Source organism: Equus przewalskii, chromosome 25 (genome assembly GCF_037783145.1).
Source record: "Equus przewalskii isolate Varuska chromosome 25, EquPr2, whole genome shotgun sequence".
Taxonomy (NCBI): Eukaryota; Metazoa; Chordata; class Mammalia; order Perissodactyla; family Equidae; genus Equus; species Equus przewalskii.
In genome coordinates, this window is record NC_091855.1 from 22,204,410 (window position 1) to 22,230,161 (window position 25,752).

General features: G+C 41.3%; 2 protein-coding genes and 1 pseudogene across 4 annotated transcripts in view; 1 reads left to right on the plus strand and 2 right to left on the minus strand.

Annotated features, from left to right (window-relative positions):
- The window catches only part of TMED8 (transmembrane p24 trafficking protein family member 8), a 37,145-nt gene extending 24,491 nt beyond the window's left edge, over nucleotides 1-12,654 (minus strand). Inside the window, exon 1 of one of the 3 annotated variants that reach the window (XM_070593285.1) lies at nucleotides 12,328-12,612. In XM_070593285.1, the coding sequence (XP_070449386.1) occupies nucleotides 12,328-12,445 (118 nt within the window). In that variant the 5' untranslated portion in view covers nucleotides 12,446-12,612. Of the gene's footprint in view, nucleotides 1-12,327 lie in introns of all 3 variants that reach the window. The other 2 variants (XM_070593284.1, XM_070593282.1) reach the window with 2 other exon arrangements.
- Nucleotides 1,827-3,593, minus strand: LOC139079295 (large ribosomal subunit protein uL11 pseudogene; annotated as a pseudogene).
- SAMD15 (sterile alpha motif domain containing 15) lies at nucleotides 12,552-25,752 on the plus strand. The gene is made up of 3 exons (XM_008536474.2): nucleotides 12,552-14,711; nucleotides 15,637-15,735; nucleotides 24,987-25,752. Exons 1-3 carry the CDS (start codon nucleotides 12,801-12,803, stop codon nucleotides 25,221-25,223), a joined length of 2,247 nt encoding a protein of 748 aa, XP_008534696.1. The 5' UTR covers nucleotides 12,552-12,800; the 3' UTR covers nucleotides 25,224-25,752.

The window sequence follows — 25,752 nt, forward strand, 5'->3', positions numbered from 1 at the left end:
ATTCTATGGCAGCTGTCCATAGGATGGATTTTACCAGAGGCCTTTGCAGAAGTTCACGAGACAGTGACAACCTAATAGTGATAGCTCAGGCAGAGTAGAGAGGGCTCAATTAGAAAGTGATTAGGTGGTCAAATTTGTTTTTAGTGTGTGCATGCTTGCTCCTGGCAACCGTTATTTTCTTTACTAAGTGTTCACACACCATCTGTGATGTATTCTAGAAGTTCACTGAAAAGCTGTATCAAGTTTAATGTCTACAGATTCTGGATTCTGACCTCTCTTCCCCTTTAGGATCACTGGTACATAGGTTCACTCCTAGTCCCTGACCCTCCTCAAAGATGGCACAAAATTACACGTGCAGGTTCTTTCAGGACCCCAGAGGTAGTAGTCATCTGTCAACCTTTTGTCTTTCAAATACTCGACCTTCTCCTCCTGGGGGGTACTGACATTGTAAATCGTACACAACAGAAGTGAGAATCATTTTCCAGCCCTAGGAAGTTAGGGAACAAGCATAGGACCTAAAATATTCCCAGCAGGAATTTGAAATAGGAGTGAAACAAGAGACAGAATTCACCCAGCGGCAGCCAAACAGCCCTGACCCAATAGCTGGGGCTCAGCCTCTAGAGCCTCCTCCTCAGCCTTCTAACAGTGTGCTGAGCCTCTCGGATCCTGCCAATAACCCTCTTTCTGCTTAAGGCAGCCAGAATTAGTTTCTACTGCTTCTAAGCAAGAACTCTGACCAAAATATCTGGATAGAATTTGCCTGAGTCCAGAAATCCGAACTCAAAGTAGCTAGACATCCTGTCTTCATTCTGATCATCTTTATTATTATAGCCAAGAGTTGGTGATCACTTACCATATGCGAAGTGCCTTCTAAGCATTCTGTAGGCACGATCTTACTGAATCTTCACTGACTCTCACTAATTGCATAACCATTGAAGTTGAGACTATTATTACTTCCTTTTTACCGTTTAATAAATTGAGGCTCAGCAAAATCAAGTAACTTGCGCAAGATGAGCAGCAAACAGGAACAGAAGTGATATGAGCTCAAGTAATCCAAAGCTAGCACTCTTAATAACTACACTACACACTGACTCCTTTAAATCTTTTCTATCGTGAAATATAACACACATACAGAAAAGTACACAAAAGGGTGCAGCTCAATAAATTATCACAAAACAAACACCTATATAACTACTACCTTGACCAAGAAACAGAACATTCCTAGCCCTCCAGAAGCCCCACCCATGATGCTCCCCATCATTATCCCCTCCCTTCCTCATTAACCATTATCCTAACTTCCGGGAATCATTTCCTTGCTTTTCTTTATAGTTGGGTCACCTAAATATGCATTCCTAAACAGTGTTACTTCATTCTGCCTGTTTTCTGAACTCTATGTGAAGAGAAATGATCCAGAACGTTTTAAGTCTAGCTTCCTTCACTCAACATTATGTTTGGAAGATTCACCCATGTTGTTGAGGGTAGCTTTGGTCATTTTCATCACGGTATAATATTCCATAAATATGCCATAACTTATCAATATACTGTTGATGAAATTTGGGTTATTTCTAGTTTTTACATATTATGAATAATGCTACTATGAATATTCTTGTACAGGCCTCTCAGCACACATATGCATGCATTTATGTTGGATATAAACCTAGGAATGGAATGGCTGAGTCACAGAAATTTGAGTGGTAAACTTTGGTAGATAATACCAAACTATTTTCCAAAGGGGTTGTACCAAATATGCACTCCTGTTACCATTGAGGAGCATTCTCATTACTCTGTACCCTGTCCAATACTTGGTTATCTTAATATTTTTCACTTGGGCCATTCTGGTGGGTTTATGCTCATTTAGTTTGCATATCACTGATGACTTATCATGTTTCTTGGCCATTTAGAAATCCTCTTTTGTAAAGTGCCTATTCAAGTCATTCTACTGCATTCCACTGCACCACTACTGACGTCATCTATGATGTCATGAGGGTGGCAGCCATCAACATTGCAGCCCACAGACTGGGCAGTCCCCAAGATTTTGTTCCAGAGAGCTCTCCAGCTAAAGATTATTCCCACATCTGTCCAGCAATGTTCACAATCTCATCAAAACTGGTATTTCCACTGTGATTAATGTTTTTCTGCCTCTGTCTCTTGGTGGTTCCTTGAGGGCTTTGACGATAAGGGCAGAGGCAGAAGGTACCACCTCAATCCGGGCCTGTCTGTTCTGAAAGGTCAATTTCACTGTAATCCTCAGACCCTTCCAACCACGGTTGCCTTGGCGATGTTATCATCAACTTGTTTGGAGACAGACCCAGGGGGCTGATCTTGGGGACCAGGACAGATGTGGCACCTATTTTCCCAACAGTGCACCTCAGGTATACTACTTTGACCTTGTTGGGGTTGAACTTACACAGCATAGTGGAGGTGGCTGGCGTTGGCTGAACCCAGATTAGGGATAATCAAAGAAAGCTGCACCTTGGGCTGGTCCAGTGGTGCAGTGGTTAAGTTCACACATTCCACTTCGGTGGCCCAGGGTTCACCAGTTTGGATCCCGGCTGCGGACCTACTCACTGCTTGTCAAGTCATGCTGTGATAGACGTCCCACATATAGAGGAAGATGGGCACAGATGTTAGCTCAGAGCCAGTCTTCCTCAGCAAAAAGAGGAGGATTGGTGGTAGATGTTAGCTCAGGACTAATCTTCCTCAAAAAGAAAAAAACAAAGTTGCACCTTAGCCTCCTCTGAGCCAAAAGCTAAAAGCTGGATTGTCTTTTTACTATTTATAGGAGTCTGAATACAAAATTTTTGTCAATTATATGTGTTACAAATACTCTGATTCACCTCCTCTCTCTTTTAATGGTGTGCTTTGACGAACCAAAATTCTCAATTTTAATGTAATCAAAATTTATCAATCTTTTCCTTTATTAGTCTCTGTGTATCCCATTAAAGATATCTTTCCCTACACTGAGATCAAGAAAATATTCTTGTCTATTATCTTTAGGAGCTTATTGTATTGTCTTTCACATTTTGATCTACAATCCAACTAGAGTTGATTTTTTTGTGGGTATGGTGTATGAGGTAAGGATCAAGCTTTTTTTCTTTTCCTTCTTTCTTTTCTCTCAGGATACTCAATTGTCCCAGTAACATTTACCATTCTTTCTTCTCTACTCCATGGTACAGTCTTTGTTGCAAATCAAAGATTTTGTTTCCAGGCTTTTATTCTATTCCTAGGGGCTACCAGACTATTCTGTAAAAGCTTTAAAATAAGTCTTGATACCTGATAGAGCAAATCTTTCTGTCCTGTTCTTACTTGAGTATCTCTGCTATTTGTGGTCTTTCATTTCTACATATATTTTATAACCAGCTTGTCAAATTCCACCCCAAAAAACCCACCCAAACCCTGCTGGGACTTTTATTGGAACTTCATTTTATCTCTAAATCAGGTTAGGGAGAATTGACATCTTTACAGTATCTAGTCTTCTGATCTAAGAATATGGTACATCCTTCTATTTATTTAGATATTCTCTAATTTCTCTCAATAACGTATTATAGTCTTCTGCATAAAGGTTTTGCATATATTTTCTGAGACTTATTCCTAGGAGTTTGAACCTTCTTTACTCTATGGTAAATAATATTTTTATATTATTTTTTTAACTTCATTGCTGATATATACACGCACAGTGAAATTCTGCATATTGGCTCTGTACCCAGCAATCTGGCCAAACATATTAATTCTAATAATTTATCTGTAGATTCTTTTGGATTTTCCATGTACAGAGTCATCATCTGCAAACAACAGATTTAACACAATTCCTTTCTAATCCTCATGTATTTTATTTTTCTTGCGTGACTGTACTAGCTAGAATATCCAGTAAAATGATGAACAGCAAGTGGTAAGAGCGGGTACTCTTGTCTTATTCTCAATCTCAAGAGGAAAACTTTCAAGCTTCACCATTCAGTTTGCTGCTGGTAGGTTTTTTGTAGGCATGCTTTATCCAGTTAAGGAAATTTGCACTCCTGGAAAAACTCAACTTGGTCATGTATATTGCCAGATTCAGTCTACGAATATTTTGGTGATGAGTTTTTGCATCCGTGTTAATGAATGAGATTAAATCACAATCTTCCTTCCATCTGGGATCATTCCGATTCTGCCTGAAGAATTTAGTTATGCCTTTAGTGTAGGTCTCCGGGTGATATAAATTCTGCTTTCAATCGCCTGAAAATATCTTTATTTCATCTCCATTCTTGAAAACTCTTTTCTCTTTTAAAAAGATTCTATATTAGTAGTTATTTTCTTTCAGTATTCTAAAGATAAGGTAGCTTTCACTGCTCTGTGCAGAAGTCAGCTATCAGTCTAATTACCATTTCTTTGAAGGCAATTGTAATTTTGCTGTGGCCACTTTTAATATTTTCTCTCTTACAGCAGTTGTAACTTAATGTGTACCTACTATGGATTTCATTGCATTTATCCTACTTGGGGTACATGGGGGTTCTTCAATCTGTAAATCCTATTCCTTTAGGAAAATTCACAGCTATTATCTCATCAAACGTTGCTTCTGCCCATTCTTGCTCTCCTCACCTTCTAGGACTCCAAATACACAAATGTTAGACCTTCTCACCATAACCTCTACATCTCTTCTCTCTTTCCTAAATTTTCCCTTGTTGGATTTTTACGTATTTCCTTCTGGAGGTTTTCTTCTGACCTTTCTTCCAGTTCACTATTCTTTCTTCAGCGTAGAAACCTGTTGTTAAACCTCTCAATTGAGTTCTTAATTTTCGTCTGTATTTTTCAATTACAGAATTTCTATTTGGTTCTATTTCTATAAATTTCAACTTTCTGCCAAATTTCTCAAACTTGTCTTTTATTTCCTTGAACATAATAATTATTTTTAAGCCTATATCTGGTAACTCTAAAATCTGGGTCCCCTATGGATCCATTTTTACTGTCTGTTGTTTCCTCTGATTTTTGTTCACACCGTCTCTTCTCACATGCCTGGTCATTTTTGATATGTGCCAAACACTGTTCTCACAGAGTGAGTCTGTAGAAATAATTTGAAGCCTACAAAGATCCTTCAGAGATTTGTCTTTGCTTCTTCCACACACATGGGGGTACTAGCACCCTGGGGTCACCGTGATCTAATTTCATGAATTTGGATGTTTCTGAAGCTGAGCTGAAGTCCCTACAATGGCCGACTTCTAATTTACCCTTACTTCTAGAACGTGGCCTTTCACGGTCCTAACCCAGAGGAAGGGGGGGTTCACTAAGGTTCCCACTACCTGATTGTCCTGAGCATTTATCCCTGATGCTTTAGTCTGGAGAGGCACTTTCACAGCCTTGCCATTCAGCCTCCCCCCTCAGGTATCTAGTATATGCCCTCAGAGGAGAAAGGAGCCCCAAAATAGACTCTTGTCCCTGAACCTCGTCTTTATACTTCTGTCCGTAGATGGATCATAGTCTGGTAATTGTTCATTATCTGGCTAGCTCTCCAGGACCTTTAAGCAGATGTTTATATTCCGACAATTATTTTCTAATTGTCCCTATTGGGAGAACTGATCCCAATTACCTAGTCTGCCATTACTCAAAACGGAAACCTACATTGCCTCTCTACCTTTTTCAGTTTGAAGATACCTTAGTGAATAAAACGGAAACAAAACAGAAGTTTAAAAACTCCCCTCTTTCTGTCATTAGCTAACAGTATCAGCTTATCTAAGTAGTGGTCCTATATCCCTTTGACTTGTCCTTTTGCTTAGATCCTAACAAAGACTTCAATAAGGCTGAATTTTTAGACAAATGAAATTAGCACAAAAATGATGTAAGACAGTTGTGGATTTAAAGAATAACATAAAATGAATCCCTTAGGAGATTTACAAGTTGTATTTCATAAAAAATTCATTTGGGGTAAAAAAAACAGAAAAGGTCAGTTCCTGATGAACAGAAAGGCAACAGAGAGGTACAGAACGGCTCTAACTTACAATATAAACACAGTGAAGAATCTCATGACACCTTTGTGTGTATTTTTTCTGAATAAGTAATACATCCACATTATTGAAAATTCAAAAAGCATAAAAAATTCATGCCCTACACAACATTTCGGTCAATGACACACCATAGAGTGTATCATTGTGTATCACAGTCCCATATGATAGTACCATACAGCCCAGGTGTGCAGTAGGCTATGCCATCTAGGTTGTGCAAGTGCACTCTATGATGTTAGCACAACACTGCATTTCTCAGAATGGATCCCCCTTGTTAAGCAACACATGACTGTACAGTGAAAACTTCTTCCCATCTCGGTCCCCACCTCCAAAAGTAACAAATGTTATTAGGTTTTGTGTAGTCTTCCAGAGATACTTTACACACGTAAAAACAGTGTGTGTATATACACACACATTATATATTCTTTTTAACACAAATAATGAGCATACTAGACATACTACTGTGCACTGTTTTTTCCACTTATAGCTCAGAGACTTTTCCATAACTGTATATGAAAAGTTTCCTCATTCTTTTCTACGGCTGATTAATATTTCATTGGCTGGATATTCCATAATTTATTTAACCAGTTCCCTATTGATGGATATTTATGTCCTTTCTAATCTTTTGCCATTACAAACAATGCCATAATAGACTTGTGCCTGTGTCATTAAACAGGCACATGAATCAACCTATAGGATAAATTCCTGGATCAATGAGAGCAATTGTGATGCATACTGACAAAATTGCCCTCCACAGCATTTGTACCAGTTTACACTCCCATCAGCAATGCATGGAAGTGTTTGTTTCTGCACACCCTCACCAACATAGGGAGATACTGCACTACCCGGAGTAGTTAGGATTTCCATTTCCCTTATTACAAGTTAGGGTGAGCATTTTTCATGTTAAGAGCCACTTCTCATAGCATCTTAACAGCTGAATGTATGCAGGAAAAAAAAGTGAAAAGAGATATTGCTTTTGATTTTTATGGTTAGACGTATACACTAAATTATGTAAGAACTACTAGTAAAACAACTTGTAACTGGATTCAGAGAGGCAGGAAGTAAGAAAAGGAGAAAAATATATAAGTTTGCTTCTAGAAGAATAAAGTGTGGAAGATGCAGTCCTATTTTAAAGAGAGAGAAAACACACACAAACACAGCTTCTTAGTATCCTAAATTTATTTAGGGAAATTTAGCCGACTATACAGAAAAAGCCAATTTTTCTATAGTACAGCTTTTAATATGTCAGCAAAATACAGACCAATTCTACAAGTATTCCTAGAAGAGATCGGAGAAACGAGGACAAATTTTGCAAATTTAGATGGTATGTGGGAATTTTTTTTTTTATTTTTATGGGTATGGGTGTTTTTTGGTGTTTTTTTTGGTGAGACTGATTGGCCCTGAGCTAACATCTGTTGCCAATCTTCCTCTTTTTGCTTGAGGAAGATTGTTCCTGAGCTAATATCCATACCAGTCTTCCTCCACCTAGTATGTGGGACGCCATCACAGCATGGCATGATGCCACAGCATTGGTGTGTATTTATTTTAACATGTATAAGGAAAAACTGATATATCAAACTAGTAATATCATGGATACTATTTAGAATGAATCAAAATTTTAAATGTCAATTTAAAGAAAATACAATAACCAAATAATACTGGAATGTATTCTCTAACGTGGCAAAAATCATGACTGTGGTACCTGAATGGCCAGTCTTGAAACAATGAATGGAGAAGAGAAAATGGAAGCTCAAGAATAACTCAATTTATGGGGCCGGCCCAGTGGTGCAGCAGTTAAATTCGCACGTTCTGCTTCAGCGGCCCGAGGTTCGCCAGTTCGGATCCCGGGTGCCGACATGGCACAACTTGGCAAGCCATGCTGTGGTAGGCATCCCACATATAAAGTAGAGGAAGATGGGCACGGATGTTAGCTCAGGGCCAGGCTTCCTCAGAGAAAAGAGGAGGACTGGCAGCAGTTAGCTCAGGGCTAATCTTCCTCAAAAAAAAAAAAAAAAAAAGCAGAAGAACTCAATTTATAATTGATGGCCTCTAAAGCAAAGGTGAAGGGGAAGAAAAGAAACTTTCTTAAAATGGCTTATTTGTATTTAACAATTTTTTAAATATGAAGTTTTCTTTCTGTGTTACCAGAATACAGTTTCAGACATTCTAATCACGCTACAGTTTAAATTGACTATGAATTTTGTACTTTCTGTACAAAGAGAATCAAAAAGCAGGTTTTTTCTAAGTATTTGAATATCAGGTCAGAGTTCTCTAGAACAGATCTCATGGGACTTCCCCTTCACTAAACAGGCTGCAAAGAGATAATTAGCCTGGCCTTACAGATTCAAGAGCAGAGGAACCAAAAGGAAGTTATGTGGTCACAGGCTCAAGAGGCTTAAAAAGAAACTGGCTAAGTTTATATTCCAACCTTATCCAGAGACCAGGTGATCCAATTTCTTCTCAGCTCCTATGAGTGGACATGCTCCTAAGTGGTCATTCAAATTAGAAACCTTGGGTTGTACTATTATGGTTTGAATTATCAGAGGACTAACTGGCTATCTCAGGAGTAACTGGCTATTTCAGGACTAACTGGCTATCTCAACACCATAAAAACACAACCACAGGAAGAAAAAAATAACCACAGGCAGACAGATTTATACCATTGTGACATAAAACTACATGGAAAACCAAAAACATAAGGGCTCTTGGCACAGACTTCCACTCTTTTGTTCCAATATGGTAACCCCCAATTTTTAAGTTTTAATTTAAATTGAAATAGTCACAGATATGCAACATTTCCATCACTGCAGAAAAACTTATTGCACTGCTCTAAGTCCTACGTAAGAATCATGAGCAAATTCACCTGACCTGTTTCTAGTCCTTAACGTCTCAATGCATGGATAGCTCTCAGGGTCATCTACACCAAACCAAGCTCTGCTGACTTCAGAGCCGTAACAGACGTTGCCCTTTATTTTCCCCAAAGCTCCCTAAACTTCAAAAAAAAAAAAAAAAGCCCTGCTTTTAAGTGATGCAACATGTATCCCTCAAGAGTTTCACTATACAAAGAGCACTATCTCCCTTCTCATGGGGACTGAAGGACCCAGGTGCCCCAAGTAAGACTATTAAAAACAATTACAGTTCATAAAACACTAAGAACACTATGACCACTGGAGAGCTTAGTTCAAAAGAACATACACACTTTTCTTACTTTATCACCAAAACCTCAAGTAACAAACATGAAGACTCTCAAAAGGTGTTCTCTGCAGAGAATATTTTTAAAAAACAAGTTATGGTTATTCTGGACAATTACAAATTCCTGCTTTGAAAGAATAAGATACACTGAAAAATCAAACCCCTTAACTCAACAACAACTGAATGGCCAACCCCATTTCTTATTACTGTCTTCCCTCTAAGAGAGGATGATCAAAACCTCTTCTAATTTCATTCTGTCTTAGGCCTCTAATGCTCACTCATTGCATCATTTTCTAGAGGAAGGAGGCAGAAGGATCCAATCAACCAAACTCCTAATTTGAAGCAGTTTTTTGAGTTTACTCCCAAGCCTAGACAACTCTGGGCCAAGCCAAATGCACGACTTCCACTCTGCTTTGGAAACCCCGCCTAACTCTAACTCAAGGTCTCTCAACAGCAGCACGACTGCCAATTGGGACCAGATAATTCTTCACTGTGGGGCCATCCTGCGCACTGCAGGACGTTTAGCAGCATCCCTGGCCTTTACCCACTAGATGTCAGGAATAGCACCCCCCTTCTCCCCGCCCACCCCCGCCGGAGCTGTGACAACCAAAATGTCCCCTGGGGGAGGCAAAATCGCTCCCTGTTGAGAACCACAGCGTTAACCCAAAGAACATTCTTGATCATCTCAACCCTAGTTCCTCATGTTCATCTGATGCTCCTCCACGTCTCTGTGTTGAGACTTGGTCTCACAATCCAGCAAATATTTACAGAACCTCCACAACACAACATCAAGGGCTCTAGGAGATAAACAGACAAGACAGATTCTGTTCCTACCCTCAAGGAGGTTTCTTGGGGCTAAGTACATAAAGAACTGTAATAAAAGACACCCAATTATATAATGTTTTGAACTGCTGATTTTTGTTCCTGTGGTATTCCCATCTCACCAAATTAAAAACCCCTTGAGGGCGAAGACCATCGCCTGCCCTGGAGTACCAATGCTCGATTAATGGCCAATAAAAATAAACAATTGTAAACTTCATCCCAGCAAGGTGACAATTTCAAATAGACAGTAAGAACTCCACAGCTAAGCTGGGCAAATAAATTAAGCTCTCTCGGCTGGCTGTAGTGTGTTCTTCTGTAAAATGGGAAGAAATGACTGTTGACAGGATCAAGTCAGACAATACAAGTAAATTTCCACACTCTGCACAGAGCAAGCCTTCAATTAACATGAGCTATCATTACTACTATTTTATTGGCTATTTTATTAGCAACAAATTGTACCTCAAGGGGAAGAGCTTGCTCTGGGCTACAATAACAAACCCCTATATGACATAAAAAGAAATCAACACTCACCCTGCTTTCTAAGGGCAAGAGGAAGAAAGTAACCATAGTATTTCTATCAATATCCTGAGGAGAAAAAGTGAACGCAGGAACCAGTCAGAATCGGGGAGGGGAACAGACACACTCAGAGACAATCCCACTCCCCTCCAACATATGCTGGACTATTCTCAAGGCTTTTTTATTTTAAATGCTTGAGTATGTCCGCCATAAGCAAACAAGGATCTAAAGAAGTAAAAAAAAAAAACTCTTTAATTTATAAATATTGACACATGCAAGGAACAGATGTTTATGAGACTTTCTGAGTTTTCATTTGCTTAATCTTTTAGAAATTATGCTTACAATTTCTATCGCTATAATGCTAAATGCATACCATCAATTTTTAATTTACTACAAAGTATAAGAGTTCATAAGAAAAAAGGACAAAAATTGGTAAATGTTTTAAAGTAAGAGAACATAAAGACAAGAAAAAGCCAAGAGATTCAAAGGTGGGCGGGCAGGTGTTTGACGAAGCAGCATCAGGAGATGGGAGACGCTTGGGACAGAAGTTAAGACAGGGAAAGTCACTGTGCAGGAGGATGCACATGCAAGAACACCTCCTCTGCCAGCACAGGGAGTCCGGGTGAGCAAAAATAGACCTTATTCTCATAATAGTGGATAACACCAGTACAGCATGCACCCTGGGCTAGGCACCAAGTGCCTCAGACAGCGAGTGGCTCAGGGAATCCTTCCTGCAATCTGACCGGGCAGGTCCTATTACCAACCACTTTTTACAGATGAGAAAACAGACAGAAGTTAAATGACTCGCCCAAGGTCACTTAATTAGTAAACTGACGTTCAGACTCCAACCCAGGCGCCATGGCCCCACGTCTACAGCTATACTTTATGGTGTCTTTTAATTTCAGACCTGGAAAACTAATTTATGCTTGCTATTTAGCGAGACCAGTTCTCTCTCCCTACCCTTTTGTATTTCAAAAGGGCATCCTTTTAGGGCATCGTGTGTGGTGATCCATGTGGTGATCCATATGGAAGTCTGAAAGGTCAAAGTGTGACACATGGACCCTGCAGCCTCTGGACCCTGACACTGAAGCAATCCACACGGAGGCACTTGCGTGGGTAAAAACGGAGACAGTATCCTGAACAAGAGGCGGGTCCTGCAGAAGCAGAGAGGTCGCCAAAGTTCCTATTTCAGCCCCTACTTCCTGCCTTTGCTCTGACCACTATGTTCATGCAAAAGACCCCAGGGCTGACCTATTCCAGCTCTGCTTTTCCTCCCTCCCACTCTCAGCGAGGAAGAGGATGGAGGCGAGGCAAGGGGGCCTGCGTGCAGGGAGGCTGGAGCAGACGGGGGGTCTATACAGAGGGAGGCGAGGCTGCCTCCCCGGATGGAGCCAGAGAGGCGCATGTACAGGCTGGGGCCGTGGACACACGTGGGGATGGGGGTGAGGAGCCCGAAGCGGGGGGCCCCGAGGCACAGGGGTTGGGCCGGCCGCCCAGGAGCGAAGGGCGGGCGTGCTGGAGCCGAGGCAGCGCAGGGGCAGAGCGGCGCACTCGCCACCGTTTGGGCCGACATGAGAAAGGAAGCGGGGCAGGAACCAAGGCATTTCGAAACCGGAGCAGACTGTGACCTCGAGCGAAGCCCAGGGCCCCGGGAGGGCAGGGGTCGCGGCCGAGGGGAGCGAAGGCAGGGGCTCGGCGCGCGCAGGGGCTGCCCAGGAGGGGCCGCTCCGCCGGGGCTGCGGGCAGAGCGCGGCCGAGCCCCGCGCCGCGAGCGGGACCCCGAGGCCGGGCGGCACCCACCCGCCGGCGCCCCGGCCTTGCGTACCTGAGGCGGCCGCCTGGCTCCCCTCCACGCCCGGGCCGTCCCCGCCGCCGCCCGCCGGCCCTCGGCCCACTGCGGGGCTCCAGGGGCCCGGCCTCTCGGCCAACCGCCGCTCCGACATCTGCAGCCCGCGCCGGGAGAGCCTCCGCCGCCAGCCGCGAGCGGCTCCGGAAACAGCCGAAGGGCGGGCGAGCGCGGCGGCGGCGCGCCGGGCAGAGCCGAGCGGAGCCCGCGGGCCGGAAGGGGCAGCGGCAGGCCCGAGCGGTCGCGGGAGCCCCGGCCGGCGGAGGCTGGCGCCCGGGCGCGGGGACGGTTACCGCGTGCTTCTGCTCACGGGTTTTTAAAGTCGGAGCTTGAAAGAACAAACAAAACCGGAGAAAGTGCCGGAAGACCCGGCCGGAAATCGTGGTCTCCATAGAGACGCTATCGGAAGTTGGGGTTGCTAGGAGGCCTTGGCGCGTCGGCCAGCCAACATCATGGCCGAAGTCCCTGAGGACTACGATTCCGAGCCGGATGCAGGTGAAGACCTGGAGTTTGAGGGACCAGAACTGCCCGGGTCTTTCAAAATGGCTGAGGATGCCGAACCAGACAGCGCGGCAGAGGCAGGCCCGAAGCTGCCTGAAGAACCTGACCAGGAGCCACAGCCAGGGACGGAGGAAGAGAACTTCCAAGAGGAGGCGCTAAAGAGTGCTAAGAGTGTGCGCTCACAACCAAGACCACCCGGGACCCCGGAGGAAGAGATTCCCAAGGAATCGGAGATAGTCCTTTCTAGTGAGATTGAGCCAGGGCTTCCCCAAGAGGTAAAGTCGGAGACATCCAGAGAGATGGGAGAAGAGCTTTTCAAGGATTTGGAGGTCCCTATGGATGAAAAGCGTGAGGAGCCAGACCTAGAGCCACCGGAGGGTGCTAAAGCAGATCTAACAGAGGATGTACTCATAGGGTCAGCTAAGGAAATAGATCTACAGCCACCAAAGGAAACCGAGTCTGGGGTTCCAGGGGCCACACTCAGTGAGACAAGATTAGAGTTACTAGAGGAGACCAAACCGGAAGTTCTGGAGGAATCATTTATAAAGCCATACGAAAAAGTAGTTCTAGAGCCTCTAGAGCAGAGCAAACCTGAACTTACAAGTGAGAAACCGAGAAAATCAATTGAAGAGGCAGATCTCCAGCCACCAAAGATGACCACACTAGGGATTCCAGAGGAAACACAAAGAAAGTCACCTGAGGAGAAAAGGACAGAGCCATTGGAGGAGCCCAAACCAGAGTTTCCAGAAGAGAAACCAAGAAAGTCGACTGAGGATGCAGATCTAGCACCTCCAGAAGAGACTAAAGCAGAGATTCCAGAGGAGACACGAAGAAAATCAACCAAGGAGAAAGGGGCAGAGCCATCTGAGCAGACTAAACCAGAATTTCCAGACCGGAAACCAAGTAAGTCTACTGAGGAAACACGAAGAAAGTCAACTGAGAAGAAAGTTCCAGAGCCACTGGAAGAGACAAAATCAGAGTTTTCCGAGGAAAAAACAAGAAAACCAACAGAGGAAACAGGTTTAGAACCATCAGGAAAGACCAAGGCAGACATTCAAGAGGAGACACAAAGAAAGTTGAATATGGAGAAAGTTCTAGAGCCCCCACAGGACACTAAACCAGCAGATCAAAAAGATAAGCAGAGAAAATCAACTGAGGAGACGCAGCTAGCACCACCACAGAAGTCCAAATCAGACAAGACACTGAGAGAGTCAACTGAGGAGAAAGGTCTAGAGCCACCAGAAGGGACTAAACCAGAGTTTCCAAGGAAAAAAACGAAAAGATCAACGGAGGAAACAGGTCACGTGCTACCACAGAAGACCAAACCAGAGGTTCAAGAGAAGACACAAACAGAGACAACTAAAGAGAAAGATCTAGAGTTACCAGATACAGCCAAACCACTACTTAGAAGAGAGACATATGTAGAATTTTCCAAGGAAGATGGGCCAGAACCAATCAAATGGAAGCATTCTGTAGACAAGGGCGAGCTAGAGCACTCTGACCATCAAAGAAGAAAGTTGTCCATAAAAGAAACTAAAAACATTGCTAAAGACTCTGTGATAGAGTCTCTTGCAGTAAGTGAAGTAGACTCTGTGAGTACAGATTATGAGTTTCCTCAAGAACCCCAGAAACTGTTTGAACTTACAGACAATGACATATATTCAGATCCCTCAGAATCTCAGAGGGATTTGAGAGAGTCCTTCTGTGAAAAGAAAGTTGTAGATTTGTCCCCAGAGTTGAAGAAACTGGGACGCAAAGAAACCAAGCCAAAAGGAAGTATTGAGCTACAATTTGAGTATCTTGAATGGAGCCCGGAGAAAGTTGCAGAGTGGATTAGCCAGCTAGGCTTCCCTCAATACAAGGTATACAAAAGGAACATTTTTTGAAATCACATAGTCTCATCCTTCTACCTCTTATTCCTCTATCCTTCGCTGAGCTCTCACCTCATCTTCTCCAGAAGGAGTATGGGAAAATCCTGGTCTCTGCTAGAGGTGACTTGGATTTTAATTTTGGCCTTTCTGCTGATGTATATTTATATTTGGGAGGAGGGATGGAGGGTCACATCTGTTTTGCCTATTTTTTGCAGTGATTATAGTTCTCTGAAATCCTTGAATAAACACTAAGAAATTTATATAGGCTTCTTTTCATAGAAAACTATTTTTTAAGTAGATTTCGTCCAAGGTAGACATTTTGGTACTTTACCAAGTTGTTTTCGTGGCAGCTCCCTTAACTTGAACTTGTCCTATTAATCTTAAGTGTCTGCCCCCAAATATGTCCTATATATCATGAGCACCTAACAGTATTGATTTCAATAGCCAATTAATCAAAAATAGTTTTATTAAAAAGATATGGTGAATCCTTTTATTTCAGTGATGCCAATTATGTTCTTGGATAACAACACGGGATCTGAAATGGTTTGTACCCCCATCCTTAGAAGCGTAATTGAGACACAAGTATCATGCCAAGAAAAGAATTACAGAGCAGCATGATACTTAACCAAGAGCTTAGATGGAATATATGAGGGATTATTATTAAATTTGAATGTAATTTAAAGTTAAATTTAAAATTTTTCTCGGTATAGAACCAGAGACAAGCATGATTTATTCCCTCCCTCCCTCCCTTCTCTCTCTCTCTGTCTTTCTTCTTCCTTCCCCCTCCCTCCCTCCTTCCCTCCCCCTCCCTCCCTCCTTCCCTCCTTCCTACCTTTCTCTTTCTTCCTTCCTTTCTTTCTTTTCTTCTTGCTCTTTGCCTTATATCTTTTGAGTGATGCTCTCATTGTACTGACAGGAGTGTTTTACCACAAACTTCATCAGTGGCCGAAAACTCATCTATGTGAACTGTTCAAACCTCCCTCAGATGGGGATAACAGATTTTGAGGACATGAAGGTGAGTTGTGCATAAAGTTTCCCTCTAGAGCACTGTGACAGTGCTACCATCTGTCTCAAACCGACCTCTTTTCTTCCAGCCTGGCCTCTGTTTCTGTTGGCGGTGATATCATACTCCCAATCCCCCAGGCTCACAGTGGTTGCTTCTTCTCTCCTTTGATCCCCACAAAGATCCCAAGAACTGTCAGTTCCTCCTATAGCATCTGTTTTTTTGCACTCGTACTTGTTCCAGGCCTTTATCATCTCATACCTAGAACATTCCAGTAGCCTGCTTTTAGCCTCTGCCCATAGGCCCTTTGGATTCAAAGGCTCTGCTTTTAGACTCTCACCTTCCAACTATTTATGTACTAAGAAACATTCTTTGGATCTCCTCTGCTAACAGCATAGTCTCAACTTCTTAGTTTAGTATTCAAGGCCCTCCACGAGTTTTCTCCAACCACCATGCTTTCCCCTACCACTCCTCTCTGTGAATCTTCTGCTCCAGCCTCACAGGTCTAACTTACACCCTCGCAAACCTGTCTTGTGCATCCCTCCCCCTTGTCTTTGCTCAGTTCCCCCTTCCCCTGTTTGACTACTATGAATCTTAATCATCCTTCAGGACCCAGCTCAATTCTCATCTCCCTGTGAAGTCTTTCCTGACCTTCCCAGCCCACAATAAAGTCTCTTCCCAAGCTCTCATACGTTTTATGGGACACCCCCCGCCCCTCATTCTAACAACCGTTTCACACTTTTACAACACCCAAAGTGTTTTGCCTGCTTTGCTACCTAACTTTGAAACAAGTTGCATTAACCTCTCTGGACCTCAATTTCCTAAGATCTCTCCAGCACCAACAGTGCATAATTATGATTCTTTACATCACAGCACCCTCCCTTTATAGTGTTTTATAGTTTACAAAGCTTCATGTACATAATCTCATTTATAACCTTTCCTTTAATACCCCCCACCCCAACATACCAGTGTTTTCATTCATATACTTCTTGCCCATAAAGGCTCTGCCTCAGTGGTTCTCAAACTTGGATAGTCTTCAGAATCACGTGAGATTTAAAAAGAAATTAAAAGATTCCTAGGCTCCACATTCCAGAGATTTTGATTCATTAGGTCTAGGGTAGGCCCTGGAATTTTTTCCTTAGGTGACTCTCGATCAGGCCTTAGAACCATATAATTCCATGAGTCATATGATTTAGAAAATAAGAAAAGTATACTTGTTAATACCTAAGGCCTTTCCTGGCAACAAGATATAAAGAAATTCTTTTAAATTATTAAAGACATGGTCCTAAGTGAACACTTAATCTCTTGAACTCTAATAATAGCTATCCTTTTTGAGTGCTTAGTGTGTTTTAGGTACCATACATATATTATTTCACTTAATCCCCATTTTACAGAAGAGAAAATGGGCCCAGAAAGATGAAGCCACTTATACAAGGTCATTCAGATAGTAAGTTTAAGACCAGGATTCACATCCATTCTGTGTGACTTCCCAATCCATGCTGTCTTTAAACCACTATACTGTATTGCCTTTCTAAATGAACAATTTTGTAACATGAACCTCCATATGTAGATATATAATGTCGAAAAGGATCACTTATTACAAATTGGTATTTCCAACCATGTCTTCACGTAGCCACCAATTACTACCAGATAAGTATCTTACTCTTTTTATGTTCAAAGGTGATGCAGTGTATTTATAGTTCTCATTTCTACCTAGGTTTATAGTATACTAAATTTTCTAGATAAAAATAGTGAACAGAATTAGCAAAATAGTCACTTGTAGTCCAAATTCCTGCAACATTTAAGTACCAAGAATTTCAGCTATTTATCATGAGAAAGCATTTTTAAGAGTCTGCCAATTCATTTTGCTTCCTGGACATTCTAATTCCAAAAGTACAGTATCAACATGCAATAATAAAAATTCTAAGTTTGCTTTTTCTGGTCTTGCAAGAAACACGAGATCTTAAAAGTCTTCTGAAATCTTCAGGGGTAAATGATGAACCCCGTGACCTATCCTTATATCCTGAAAAGTTTGAATAAGCAAACTTCAGAATACTTACTATCAGGGTCACCAGACAAAATGGCCTCTCCTTGACGTCACTAGAATAACATAAAGATCAAGACATTTAAAGTCATGTTAGATAAGCTTTGCTTGATACTTAGGTCCACATAAAAAAGCAATTATACACTATGACACAGGTAACTTTTTAGAGACCATACATGAATTTAAGTATGCCATAGGTACCTTCCTTAATGCTGATATACCGATATAATATGCTGATGTACCAAGCATTTTTAATCCCACCGTTCTAATGATAGCACCCAGGACATCCACAGTTTATCCCATAGCAACACTTAAGCAATATAGTTACCTTGTTCATGCTAACTCTCGCATATTGTCATTCGTGGGCTTTGGGAGAGTGGGAGGAGTGGGGAAAGATCAGGCTGCTTGAGAGTACAGAATTCTGGACATGCTGCTAAGAAACTGAACCCCATTCAAACTGTGTACCCCATTTACAAGGCTTGCAGTTAATTTATGGCCAATTTCTATTCTCTTCAACTTCCTTTTACTTTCTTAATTTTGCAAGTACTCATCCTTCACCTGCAGAAATAACTCACCCTTCCCATTACCCTTCCTGCAACATCCTGAGATGACCAGAGAAGAGCTAAATGTGTAGGGGAGACCGGTGAGGCATGCAAGAGGAAAGACACACTAATTCTTCTTTTCACCTGGCCGAGGGATCCCTTGAAACCACCATCCTGTCTTCCCATTTGTAGTGATGCATTAGCTTGGGTAAAGGGGAGAGAAAGTCAATCTCTATTCTAGGGACAAGATAGACAAGACAGTGTTACACTTTCTTCAGCTTTCTGTCTTGGAAAATATTTTTAACTGTTCATCAAGAACAAAAGAACTCTGTGATAAATATTTGGAGAAGAACATAAATGAATTGCTTATCCCCTTCATATGTATGATTTTATATTACAACATATAGCCTAATAAGCTTTATAACATCTCAGTAATTTTACTGGACTTGCCTTGTGGCAAACTATTTAAACAGCACAAATTCATAACAACATGTCAGCAATTATCACTAGACAAAAATATTTTTATATATTTTTTGCGGAGGAAGCTTCACCCTGAGGTAACATCCACTGCCAATCTTCCTCTTTTTGTATGCGAGCCACCACCACAGCATGGCCACTGACAAATGAATGGTGTAGGTCCTCACCCAGGAACTGAACCCAGGCCACCAAAGTGGAGTGTGCTGAACTTACCCACTAGGTCAGTGGGGCTTGCCCCAAAATATTTTTTTAAATTTTAATTTTCAAATAATTTCAGTTTTACGAAAGAGTTGCGAAGATAGTACAGAGAGTTTGTATATGCTCTTAATCCAGCTTCCCCTACTGTTAACATCTTATGTAACCATGGTACATTTATCAAAACTAAGAAATTAACATTGGTACAGTACTACTAAACTATAGACTCTATTCAAATTTCTGCAATTTTTTCCATTGATTTTTTTTTTTTTTTTTGTCCCAAGATCCAACTGGAGATACCACCTTGCATTTAGCTGCCATGTTTCCTTGGTCTCCTCCCATATATGACAGTTTCTTGATCTTTCTTTGTGTTTCATGACCTTAACACTGAAGAGTAGTGGAGAGGTACAGTGTAGATTTCCCTCAATTTGAGTTTGTCTCATGTTTCCCATGAGGTTATGCTTTTTGGGGGAGACTGTCACAGAGGTGATGAGCCCTTCTCATCTCATCCCATCAGGGAGTACATGATATCAACCTGATTTATTACTGGAGATGTTAACTTTGATCGCTTGGTTAAGGTGGTGTCTGCCAGGTTTCTTCACTTTAAAATTACTCCTTCCCTTTTCATATTCTGTTCACCAGACGTGAGTTACTAAGTCCAGCCCATACTCAAAGAGAGGGGGATTAAGCTCCACCTCCTGGAGGGAGGAGCACCAAAGAGTTTATGGACGTATAGTAAAACTACCACAGTAATAAATATTTTAGGGGAGAAAGTTTGAAGCTATGCAAATATCCTGTTTCTCCTTAAAGTTTTGCCTGCTGATTTTAGCATCCATCAGTGGATCTTGCCTAGAGCAGTATTACCAAGTTGTCCTAATGATGATTTTCCATTTCCCTCATTCCTTCTGTTTAATTGGAACTCTTCTTAAGGAACTCTCTGTGTTTGCCCCTTCTCCCCCATTTGGGAGCTCTTTCAGCCTGGCTCCTGTGCCCTTTGACATGCTCCCCTTATTTTTTTTAGCGCTTTCTGGCACTACACGTTACTTCAGACTCATTTTGTACTTTGCTTGCTGCAGCCATAGAAGCATCTGTGTCTCCAAAGAGCCCTGGTTGCTTTTATTAGAGAATTGTGCTTAGAAACCAAGAAGTGGGGGCCAGCCCGGTAGCACAGCAGTTAAGTGCACACGTTCCGCTTCTTGGCGGCCTGGGGTTTGCTGGTTCGGATCCCCGATGCGGACATGGCACTGCTTGTCAAGCCATGCTGTGGTAGGCGTCCCAAATATAAAGCAGAGGAAGATGGGCATGGATGTTAGCTCAGGGCCAGTCTTCCTCAGCAAAAAGAGGAGGATTGGCAGTAGTTAGCTCAGGGCTAATCTTCCTCAAAAAAAAAAAAAAAGAAACCAAGAAGTGAGCACCAGTTGTGCTTATTGCTGCTGGGATGTCACTGCTTCTAGACACTCTCAGCAGAAAGATGTAGGAAATATATGTATGTACTAACCCAAGTGTACACAAATTTCTATCATATATCTGTAAGCATGAGTTCATGCTGATATCTCTGGCTCTAGTCCAGCCCCACAGGGTTCATTCTAATCTTCCCATCCTTCCTACCCCATTTTGCTTCTTTACAACTCCTTTTTCTGACAGTGAGAGACCTGGCTCTCCCTACTTATAAATAGGTATCCCTACGAGAAACAAATTGACAAATAGAGTCAGCATCTGTGTACAGTTCTTTCTGTCTTTAGCCTACACTACCTGAACAAAGCGCTGTTTTTAAAGGTAAAGTTGTTGAGGTCAGCTCCTTTCTTCTCTGCCCCCTTCAGTGAGATGATGTCTTTCTTTGTAATACAGTTGGATTCATTTGTCCACAGCCTATATTCCATCATGGGTTCCCAAAACATCCTGGCTCTTTAAAAATTTGCATAAAGTCAAGTCACTCTTTGTGGTGTACAGTTCTGTGGGTTTTGACAAATGCACAGAGCCACATATCCACCAGCACAGAACCATACAGAGCAATTCCATCACCCTAAAATTCCCCTTGTTTTCCCCTTTGTAGTCAGCTCATCCCTCCACCTCAGTCCCTGGCCACGACCAACCTGGTTTTTGTCCCTGTAGTTTTGCCTTTTCCAGAATGTCACATAAATGGAAGCTTTGAGTCTGGCTTCTTTCCCCTAGCAAAATGCATTTAAGATTGACCCATGTTGTGGTGTGAACCAAAAAGCAGCTTTTAAGGAAACTGTACACCTGCTTTAATAGTAGTGGGACAGGCAATTCATACTGAAACCACACAATTACGTCTTTAGGTTTAATTAAAGTAAATTATAGGTTCCAACTTTGCAAATGTGCATAGTTACATACTCTAAGGTAACTAAACAGTCTGCAATAAATTAGTAATGATGAAGCAAAGCCGTCAGTAATTTACAAATACGAACAAGAATAGCAGCCTTCAAAAACCATAATCGCCAGAAGATACAACGATGATATAGTAATGACAGAATCTTCTTGAAAACTATAGGTGTTACAAATATCTGCCTGAGACCATGTGAAGTAGATGCTCTGCAGTGAGGCCAAGCATTGAGTGTAGGCCACCATCCTGGAAGGTGGAATTAAGAATACTTAGGGAGCTGGCCCCGTGGCTGAGTGGTTAAGTTTGCACACTCCACTTCAGTGGTCCAGGGTTTTGCTGGTTCAGATCCTGGGCACAGACCTAGCGCTGCTCATCAAGCCATGCTGAGGCAGTGTCCCATGCAGCAGAGCCAGAAGGACCTACAACTAGAATGTACAACTATGTACTGGGGGGCTCTGGGGAGAAGAACCAAAAAAAAGAGAGAAGATTGGCAACAGATGTTAGCTCAGGTGCCAATCTTTAAAAAGAAAAAAGAATATTTAGAAAACTCTAATAATCCTCATGCATACCTATTTTTTTTATTGAGTTATTGATAGGTTACAATCTTGTGAAATTTCAATTGTACATTAATGTTTGTCAGTCATGTTGTAGGTGCACCACTTCACCCTTTGTGCCCACCCCCCACCCCACCTTTCCCCTGGTATCCACTAAAGTGTTCTTGGTCCATAGTTTTAAATTCCTCATATGAGTGGAGTCATACACAGATTATCTTTCTCTTGCTGGCTTATTTCACTTAACATAATTCTCTCAAGGTCCATCCATGTTATTGCAAATGGAATGATTTTGTTCTGTTTTGCAGCTGAGTAGTATTCCATTGTATATATGTACCACATCTTCTTTATCCATTCGTCTGTTCATGGGCACTTAGGTTGCTTCCACATCTTGGCTATTGTAAACAGTGCTGCAATAAACATTGGGGTGCACAGGACTTTTGGGATTGCTGACTTCAAGCTTTTTGGGTAAATACCCAGTAGTGGGATGGCTGGATCGTATGGTAGTTCTATTTTTAGTTTTTTGAGGAATCTCCATACTGTTTTCCATAGTGGCTGCACCAGTTTGCATTCCCACCAGCAGTGTATGAGGGTTCCTTTTTCTCCACAACCTCTCCAACATTTGTTACTATTAGTTTTAGATATTTTTGTCATTCTAACGGGTGTAAGGTGATATCTTAGTGTAGTTTTGATTTGCATTTCCCTGATGATCAGTGATGATGAGCATCTTTTCATGTGCCTATTGGCCATCCGTATATCTTCTTTGGAGAAATGTCTGTTCATGTCTCCAGCCCATTTTTTGATTGGGTTGTTTGATGTTTTGTGGTTGAGTTGTGAGAGTTCTTTATATATTAAGGATATTAAACCTTTGTCAGATATATGACTTGCAAATATTTTTTCCCAGTTAGTGGGTTGTTTTTTTGTTTCAATCCTGTTTTCATTTGCCTTGAAGAAGCTCTTTAATCTGATGAAGTCCCATTTGTTTATTCTCTCTATTGTTTCCCTTCTCTGAGAAGGCATGGTGTCCGAAAAGATCCTTTTAATACTGATGTCAAAGAGTGTACTGCCTACGTTTTCTTCCAGAAGCCTTATGGTTTCAGGTCTCACCTTTAGGTCTTCAATCCATTTTGAGTTTATTTTGGTGAATGGTGAAAAAGAATGGTCAATTTTCATTCTTTTACATGTGGCTTTCCAGTTTTCCCAGCACCATTTGTTGAAAAGACTTTCTTTTCTCCATTGTATGCCCTCAGCTCCTTTGTCAAAGATAAGCTGTCCATAGATGTGTGGTTTTATTTCTGGGCTTTCAATTTTGTTCCATTGATCTGTGCACCTGTTTTTGTACCAGTACCATGCTGTTTTGATTACTGTAGCTTTGTAGTATGTTTTGAAGTCAGGGATTGTGATGCCTCCCGTTTTGTTCTTTTTTCTCAGGATTGCTTTAGAAATTCAGGGTCTTTTGTTGCCCCATATGAATTTTAGGATTCTTTGTTCTAATTGTGTAAAGAATGTCATTTGGATTCTGATTGGGATGGCGTTGAATCTGTAGATTGCTTTAGGTAGAATGGACATTTAAACTATGTTTATTCTTCCAATCCATGTACATTCATGCATACCTATTTTTAATAATCCTTACTAACCCAAGTAAGTTGCTAGTAAGTTACTTTAAGTCTTAGGCAAAAATAAAGTCTGTTGCTTGTTATTCATCAGAACTAAAGAAAGAACTCACAGTTTTAGATTAATTTATAGCCCATGAGAGGACCCTTATGGTCCATCGATGAACCTCAGATGTACCTTAAGAATCACTGAAGTAGGGAAGAGATGGTTAGATTATATTTCCTGATTCCACATGTAACCAATAGCTTTATAACACCTTTAATTTCTACATTTGAATATTCAACAGTACTGGCCTCTTTCGGCCAACAGTAAGCACATAGCTCTTTTGGTTAATATTGAATGTGTTTATGACTACAAGGTCCTTCCTTGGGGCACCATATGTAAACCTCAGTGAATCTGTGAAATAACCTCTTCCGGTAAGGGGCATTCTAAAGGAGAGTTGAGGTGCAAGGTGCTGAGCATTGAGCGGCCTCAATTACAAATCAGAATTCTTAAGAGCCTCCTGTAGTAATTTGGATCTCAAATCTTAGAAACCTCAATTGCTACAGACCTCAATTAGTATTCCCTTTGGGATGCAAGGCAACCATGTAGACTCTCTGTCTTTTACCCACAAACCACCTCTAGAGTCTAAATAAAACCAATTCAAGTAAGATTTGAGAAGAAAGATGTCTTGCCTCTCTAAAATGCATTGCTAAAGGGCAGTTTTGCATCAGGTTTAGAATTGTCTGTGGCATGAATTTTACAGCCTTGAAACTATGGCCAGTAATTTTAAACTAAAAAAAAATTCCACATATTCCTTTGGCTGTGTTCTAGCAGGAATTTCATGGACTACATTCTCATCCAGATGCAGAATATGAATTCAAATAGCAACATTATAACAGACCTATGATTAAGACTAGAATTTGAAAATGCAGTGGCAGTTTAGGATATCAAGTGGCATGATGCTCAGTGAATACCAATTATGTTTTAGAGACACTGAAACTTGTGGCAAAAGATTTTTAAAAGAATATACAAGAATAGATACTAATAAAACAGCTGGAAATTTAATGTCTGCTTTTTAGTGTTTGGCATTTATTTTTAGTCAAAGAAACTGAGTAACTATTTGAGTAATGATTTTTTTTCTAGTTGCACATTAACTGAGCCTCTTATAGACAAGTTATTTATTAACTTTCCCAAAGATAGTCATGGTTCCTAATCTGAACATTATCATATGTTCATATGGTTGGTCAGATTGCTGAGGGAAAAAGAAAGAAATTAACCCTTCAGTGGCCATCTGATGCAAGGGCCTAGAAACATCTTTAAATGGTACTTTTAAAAAGATAATAAATCAAATAAGGCCAGCTTAGTTAGCCTTTCAATGTGTTATTTCATTATTTTATTTTCCCCTAGAAATAACTAAAGGGGTTAGCATTCAAGGGGCCTAGGACACTAAGTAAAACTTGGATTTAGTTATATTTCCAGGTTAGTCCCGTTAAACAATTATCCTTGTATTTCAGGTAATTTCTCAGCATACTCGGGAGCTGCTGGGAATTGAAGAGCCATTATTCAGACGCACCATCGCCCTTCCCTATAGGGACAATATCGGCTTATTTTTAGAGCAAAAAGGTCATTCTGGGGTAAAATCTGATTCCTTGACCTTCTCTGAATTTGTGAAAGAAGCCAGATTAGAGGATTATGCTCCACAAATAACTGCCCCTGAAGAGAAGGAAGCATTATATTACTTTGAACCATAGGGAAAAGCCATTTCACTTAGCTTGAAAGATCAAACTAAATCGCTTGGGGGAAGAAGTGTGGTCTTTTTGGGTTTTCTTTTTCTCCTCTTCATTAAGGATCAGAGTCAGAACTGCTGGCCTGCTCCTAGTTCTATCACCCGTTCACAGCACCTTCCCTTTCTTTGTGTATCAATTTAGCCCCTCGTTAAAACAGAGATAGCAATATTTCTCTTTCTGGGTAATTGTAAGAATTCCTGATAAATTCTAGTATCGGTATCTGGTAGTAAGAACATGTTGGGGAAATAGAATTACAGGTAAAGTCTCCTGCCAACCCAGATAATCCTCTCCACAAAGGCAGGAAAAGAAACAGTTTTATTGTTGAGTCAGCATGAAATCAGACTGTGATGCACGTCACAGGTAAGCTGCTGAAGAGTTGCAAAGACAAGGAGATCTCAACCTTTTATATTGCCCGGCAGATACAATCCATAACTTACGTGTTAACTGTCCACGTCCAAAAGAAAAATAAAACCTCTCCATCTCTTCATGACAA

Excerpts from the sequence above, each read along its gene's own strand:
- SAMD15 (XM_008536474.2), top strand. The coding sequence starts at position 12,801 with ATGGCCGAAGTCCCTGAGGACTACGATTCCGAGCCGGATGCAGGTGAA. Across the intron at positions 14,712-15,636 it reads TAGGCTTCCCTCAATACAAG|GAGTGTTTTACCACAAACTT; the intron begins GTATACAAAAGG and ends TTGTACTGACAG. Across the intron at positions 15,736-24,986 it reads CAGATTTTGAGGACATGAAG|GTAATTTCTCAGCATACTCG; the intron begins GTGAGTTGTGCA and ends CTTGTATTTCAG.